Below are 6,831 nucleotides of genomic sequence, written 5' to 3'. Positions count from 1 at the left end.
CGAGTAAAATTAACAAAAGCCAAAACACTATGTTATTTGGATAAACTGGAAATATGCATTTGGGATTTCTGAAGCTAAACTGGAAATATGTATTTGGGATTTCTGAAGCTGCACACTGAGTCCAGTATCCATATTAAATCATAAATGTAGCAAATGCATGGATTTGATTCAATACACACTTGGTGGGAGCAAGGGGCATGGGGCAGTGGACACAACTCAGGTTGTAGAATACACCTCCATTTTGTTCTTGGAACTATCAAGGGATTCGGGAACCTACTTAGCTTAATGGGTATTTTCTTTTCAAATCAAAGAGGTTTTAACTACTTCAGTAGGATTCCTTTGGTTCATAGGTCTAACACATGGAATTCAGGCATGTAAAATCAGCCAGGAATCACACCATCATTAAACACAATACCATAACCAAACTCAGGCAAACAAAATTAACTTGGTATGAAGGAGAAGAAAGAGGAACCAGGACGAGTATTACCAACAGTTGCAGAGTCATATGTAGTGGGAACACCAGGCAAGGACGGCACACTCATAGACCCCCTGATCACAGTCCTATCCATGCCATCGCCCACAAACATGATATTAGTCTTATTGGGAGGAATCCTAACGATCTCCTCATAAACCCCAGCCTTGATACGTATCACAAATCTCCGTTCAGAATAATCCGGTGCACTGTTCACAGCTTGTTGAATGCTCATGAAGGATTCATCCTTCGAAACAGTAACGTCGGGAACCATTTCATTTACCTCTGATACACCCAAAATTTTATTGAAATGATGGGAATAATCTGCAGTGCTAGATAAATTCAATGATCTCTCCGTTTTGGGAGGCCTCCATATGACCATATTCTTCCCATAAGTATCCAGAGCATCGACCATGCTTAGAGCATTACTAGTGAAGTTCAAAACTATAATGAGTTCTTGCATGGATCTTCCAACTGCCTGGGTAGTATTAACATATTTGAGAGCCGAATTGCAGTCATTCTGACGACTCAGCGCTGCGCTCATCCAGATCTTGACATTTTTAATATTCCTCGGGTTCAGCTCCTGAGTCCTGCTCTTGGCAATATACCTTATGGCACCCTCCAGGAATTGAAGGTTTAATAATCCAGATAAGCAACCTAATAAAGAGCAGAATGTGAGCAAGCACCTGAAATGGTGAAGGACATAAAAGACCAGATTCCCAAGTTATTCCTGAGGCAACCCCGTTCTTGTGGCTAAAATTAGCCTTCGCGGTAGAGGGCCTGACACCCTGCAGATCAACCAAGAGCAGAAATAACACCCTGCAGAGCAACCAAGAGCAGAAATAAGGAAACTATTGTAAAACCCTAACCGGAGAACAAATCGAATTCTTCCAATTGTCAGTGGTCACTTACCAGGGTTTACGCATTCTTGCAATTGTCAGTCGTCACTTACCAGGGTTTACGCTCCACATTAGAACAGAAATTTTCCTGTGGGGTCTTCGGATTCAGTAGGGAAGTCGTTTGCGTGATGGATTCGGGCAACCTGGGAGGAACCCTACACATCACAGTAAATTTAACTCAGATTAGACATGGGAAATTGAGCTAAAATCTAAATTAAACACCTCAGGGCATGATAAAGGCTACATCTGTAGGGCAACTGTGTGAATCAGGAAATCGAAACTCCAGCGTAGCCATCACTACTGTCTGTCAAGGGTTTCGAGCGGGTAATCTCTCCAGCATGAGATAAACAGGGAGTTCAACCAGCACATGCAATGTTAACCGATTAAAATTCCAACTATAATGATCTGATCCAACGGCATAATCTCTTTTAATCGTCTAACATATCAGATCAATGGTCGAAAATAGGACACGGTGGCATATAAGGGAGTTCTTCTGAGAGGGAAACGCCTTACGGCGTAAATATTCGATATTAAAGGAATATTGTTACTAATATAATTTAATATTAAAGATTTATTTTTAATAATTTATAGTGTACACTAATGGATGAAATGAAAAAAATTTGAATAATTTTTAATTTTCAAACTCAAAAATAATTATTGAATTGAGGCTTCCGTTATCTATATCATTTTTTGACACAAGTTTCTGTTTTGACGATATATCAATTTTTGATACAGGTTTCTGTTTTGACGATAAACCACATTTGTTGGTTCGAAACGCGTCAATAAATGAATTTTGATGTAATGATCCCAAAAACCTGTTTCAAAAATCAAAAATAGTTTTTATTCAATCAATAAGGTGGCCATTGGCTCCTCTATGTAGTTCAATTAATAAGTAATAAGGTGGGGCTTCGCTCCTCTAGTGAATGGTTTCTAGGTGATGGATGGTTTCAATAGACAACGTTGATCGATGTGTGATTTTCACAAGGAATACTTTTCAATTTTCAATTTCGGACATATCAAACGTTGAACCCTAGAGCTCCAAAAATCTAGAATGATCACTTGAAGATAGAGCTTGACATTGAAATGCAAAAAGGTCTCGTCAGACTACAAGGTTCAAGTCACGTTTGGAACCTCGACATTCATTTTCTCCATTTGCTGAACTTTGTGGTTCATGCTAGTTCCGGAATTTTTTATATCCATCCTGATTGATTGGTATTATTCATTAAATCCATCCCAATGGTATTTTTCCTTCACAGTATTTCTTGTGCTAAAGATTTTTTTCAAATCCTCCAGTTTGGACGGGATTTTAATTTTATTGACTTTTATCATTTAATGCTTTTTTTGCATTTATTAGATTTCAATTTTATTGGCTTTTATCATATGCTTTCTTCGCATTTACTATAGTAAACTGCTATTGATTATTCGAACGCTATGCATTTTCATTTTTGAGGAAATCTTTATTTCTGGAAAATATTTTCGTGCCCAATTACAATGAGTATCACGAAAGTAAAATAATATATTTTAGTATATACTTTTAAATATAAATTATGTGTACTTTTTCAAAATTAAATTAAATTTCATGTTAATTAAAAAACACGCACTTAGTAATATGATATTATCACCAAAATTATATAATAAATTTGAGAAGAACACTATAAAAACATTGAGATCTTAATACTCCCATTACTAAGATCTTACAATGGATCACTTTCTTTGGATTCTGTGAGAAATTAAAATGATTTTGTAATTGGTCACATTTAAGAATGTGTCATTTTCAGCGATAAATTATTTCAATCATGTTGAATTTTTACTCGAAAATTATTTAAATTTCTTAATGGGTTAGGTTAGCATTAAATAATTTATCAATCATGTCAGATTTTTACTAAAAAATTATCTAAATTTCTCAATAGGTTAGGTTTGCAATACAAAAGAGAGATATGAATGATCTAGGTGGATATTGGTGGCCACTCACCTATTCCACTTGGAACCCCGCCATTGTTTCTTTTAGTTTTTCAGTTTCCTTATTTGTAGCACATTTTACTATTTTGACAACTTTTTGGGTCCTGAACATTCGAAGCCGTTTTGGGGCCCTAAACGATGTTTTTTTTGAGAAAATTGGGAACAAACTAGGTCATTGGCCAATATTTGATTTTGAAAAGTTGTAGTTTTCGGATAAATCTTTCTAACGAGGTATTGTGTGTGTCAAATGGAGATCGTATGCCAAAGTTACAACCCCGGGAAGTTGATGTACCAATTTACCCAAACGGGGCTCATAGTTTGGCGCTTCATCTCTTAAGGTTAGGTTTTTGGATGCTTAGGGTTTTTGATTATTTCTCGATAAGGCCTTTGAGCCTCATTGTAACATAATTCAAAGACATGTAGCCACCACATCTCTTCTGATAGATAATCTACCATCGCCTGAGCTAGTGTTACTTCCATTCTATTTGTAAGCATATTTCAGTATCGGATGTTAATGAAATGACGTGTTATTTCTACTACATATTTGTATTTATGGTTATATCTATAATTTGTTGTATTCCTGTTTAAATATGGATTAGCGGTATCAGAGCAATCTACTCTTTCTCTGTTTTTCTTTACATGTCCCTGATGAGGTCGGGATATAAGGAATTAGGGATCGATCTGGTTGAACCTTTGTAAGATCAGTCTCATAAACTACGATGGTCACCCATGTTGGAAGAGAAAAAAGACGAGGAGGTAGGATATCTTATCAAAATATTGCTCAAGGAAGCCCTCGAGAAGCAAAGGAACGCGGTGATAGAAAACTTTGCCAAAGATCCTTCAATGTTTTCCCACCAACAGTGCATCCACATCCAGTAGCCACTCTGGAGGCTCCACTTCTTTTAAGGTACAAGTAAACATTGACATTCCCATATATGAGGGCCAAATAGATGCAGACGTCGTAGATAAATGGTTAAATCTGCTAGAAGGATATTTTATGTTCATGATTTTCTAGCCGAGAAAAGATTACTTTTGTTCTTCTAAAAGCCGCCGTCCACGTCAAAGACTGGTGGGAAAACTAATGCGAGCAAAAAGATGTAAGTGCAACCTCACTGTTTTCAGCGACACCCACTTGGAATTCGTTTTGGGATCCCATCAAGGAGTAGTACTACCCTGTCGGGAGATATGAGGATAAATACATCAAGTGGACAATGCTACGGAAGGGAAGGGACCAAGATGTGCCAGAGTTTACCAATGTTTTTCATACTCTTCGCACACAGTTGGGTATCAGGGATTATGAGAAAAATTTGGTGCTCAAGTACCACGACTGCCTACATAGGTACATCCAAGACAAGATGAAGTTCCTGGAAATCTCCTCGCTCGGCATGGCGTACCCGTACGCCATCAAAATGGAGCAGAAGTTTAAACAAAAAAATCAAGACTTTGGATCTGCGAATCCGAAACAAGGAAAAGGTGCCCGTAAACCATAGAACAAAGGATAAAGCCAAGGCGAGGCAGCCCAAGAAAACTCGCCAAAGCCTCAAGTCAAGAACACTGAAAAGTCGAAGAAGGACATGAGAAAGTGGTGTGAGTTCCATAAGAGCTCCACTCACAACACAAGTGAGTGTCGAGCTAAACAATCACTAGTGGCCGAGCTAAAGGCTTCGAAATCATATGCATGTTCTGACTCAGAGTCAGATCTTGAGAAGGGGACTGACAAAGGGAAGTAGATTATCTATGTGGAGCCTAATGCCACCATTTCCACCGTGAAGGTCTACAAGGAGGAACCTGAAGATCTAGAGGAGGACTAGTGCATCTTCCTCTCCCAGATGTGGTTAAAGGGTTCCCCACTACAGTTCGTTGTCAACAGCGAGAGCCAAAAAAACCTCATTTGAGAAGAGGTCATGAAGCTGCTGGGCTTACCGACCACAACACACCCACAACTGTCGACCACCGTGTGGCTTCACCAGGGATAGAATCTTTGTGTGACATAGCAATGTTGCCTTCCATACAACATCAAGCCCTTCATTAATGAGGTATTATGTGGCATTGATCCCCTTGATGTTTGTGATGTATTATTAGGCCAACCATACTTGTGGATGTGACATGTTGCATATGACTCAAGGCCTCCTACTGTTATTGTTACTTTGGGAAATAAGTTGTACATAATACCGAAGGTAGCACCGCCTATCTCCATCTCTTTGGATACAACAAAAAATGCAGTAATCTCATTTCCAAAATCGGGAAATTTGTTTTCCTAATGATACGCCGTCAGGGAAAGAAGAAGACAGGGCTCGTGGAGGAGTATGAGAACATCTTCACCTCCCTCATAGGGGTGCCTCTCCATTGTTAGGTCAAGCACTCCATCGATCTAAACCAAGGTGTGTCATTGTCGAATGGACCAATCTATCAGTGCTCCATTCTGGAAAACGACGAAATCAAGAGGCAAATTTAGGAGCTGCTACAGAAAGGTCACATCCGGCCAAGTTCATCACCCTGTGGGAGCCCAATCATGTTGGTACAAAAGAAGGATGAGACTTGGAGACTCTGTGTTGACTCTCGGGTGCGTAACAAGATCACTGTCCAGATACCTGATCCCATGGATTGATGACCTTCTGGACCAACTCAGGGGGGAATATTTCAGCAAGATCAACTTGATGTCTGGATATCACCAGGTACCCACCAAACCGTCTAAGGTGTGCAATATTTCCTTCAAAGCCAAAGAGGGCCTTTTCGAATGGTTGGTTATGGATTTCAGGTTGATGAATTCTACTGCAACCTTCATGAGGCCGATGGATGACATCTTGCAGCCATTTACAAACTCATTTGTAGTGGTATACTTGTATGAAATCTTGATCTTCAGCCAGAGTTGGGAAGAGCACGTCCACCACATCTGAAAAGTTCTCCAAATACTGCGGTAACACAAGCTATCTGCCAATTTGGAGAAATTCACTTTTGGCATGACCCAGGTTCAATATATGGAATACATTATTGATGAATATGGGGTGCATGGGGATCTATCCAAGATCCAATTCATTTGTGATTGGCTAGCCCCAACCACTCTAACAGGGCTCTGCATCTTTCTAGCTCTTGCCAATTTCTACCACATGTTCATGTTGGGATTCTCTAATATCACTTGGTCATTGAGTCAAGTCACCAAGGGAGGAGCAAAAGAAAAATTCTTTTGGTCTAATTCTCAACAGAGGAAATTCGCAGAGTTGAAGCATCGTCTCTCCTCTGCACTAGTACTCACATTACCAGACTTGCAACAACCATTTGAGATCGAGAAAGAAGCCTCTGACTATGCTATTGAGGCAGTCCTTACTCAACAGGGGCATCCAATGGCATATCACAATGAGACACTTTCAAAGACAATCTGGAAGTATCCCACTTATGACAAAGAGATGAATTCAATTGTCAAGGTCTGCTGACAATGGAATCATTACATTTTGGGGAAGGAAATGGTCATTCGCACAGACCATCGACCCCTGCAGTTCATAC

At 39.4% G+C, this 6,831-nt stretch overlaps 1 protein-coding gene across 2 annotated transcripts; it reads right to left on the bottom strand.

The window, feature by feature from the left end:
* Positions 1 to 910: 910 nt before the first annotated feature.
* Positions 911 to 1,667, bottom strand: LOC149252160 (uncharacterized). 2 transcript variants are annotated; one of them, XM_089456616.1, is made up of 2 exons: positions 1,385 to 1,667; positions 911 to 1,291 (listed from the first exon to the last, which is right to left on the bottom strand). In XM_089456616.1, the coding sequence occupies exons 1-2, from the start codon at positions 1,396 to 1,398 to the stop codon at positions 1,033 to 1,035; spliced, it is 273 nt and encodes a 90-aa protein (XP_089312742.1). In that variant the 5' UTR covers positions 1,399 to 1,667; the 3' UTR covers positions 911 to 1,032. The 2 variants fall into 2 exon arrangements, with proteins under 2 accessions (XP_089312742.1, XP_089312741.1); XM_089456615.1 differs by having other exon boundaries at positions 1,425 to 1,667.
* Between the last annotated feature and the right edge of the window lie 5,164 nt (positions 1,668 to 6,831).

Source organism: Pinus tabuliformis, chromosome 7, assembly GCF_031772625.1.
Source record: "Pinus tabuliformis cultivar Carrire ecotype Pingquan chromosome 7, CPIR1, whole genome shotgun sequence".
Lineage (NCBI taxonomy): Eukaryota > Viridiplantae > Streptophyta > Pinopsida > Pinales > Pinaceae > Pinus > Pinus tabuliformis.
The sequence above is the reverse complement of the archived record's forward strand: the minus strand, read 5'-3'. Positions and strand labels throughout refer to the sequence as shown.

What these genes read in the sequence shown, in the direction of transcription:
- LOC149252160 (XM_089456615.1), bottom strand. Translation starts at nt 1,534, where the DNA reads ATGTGTAGGGTTCCTCCCAGGTTGCCCGAATCCATCACGCAAACGACT. An exon ending in AATGTGGAGCGTAAACCCTG is followed by an intron (nt 1,292 to 1,424) that starts GTAAGTGACGAC and finishes GTTGCTCTGCAG; the next exon opens with GGTGTTATTTCTGCTCTTGG.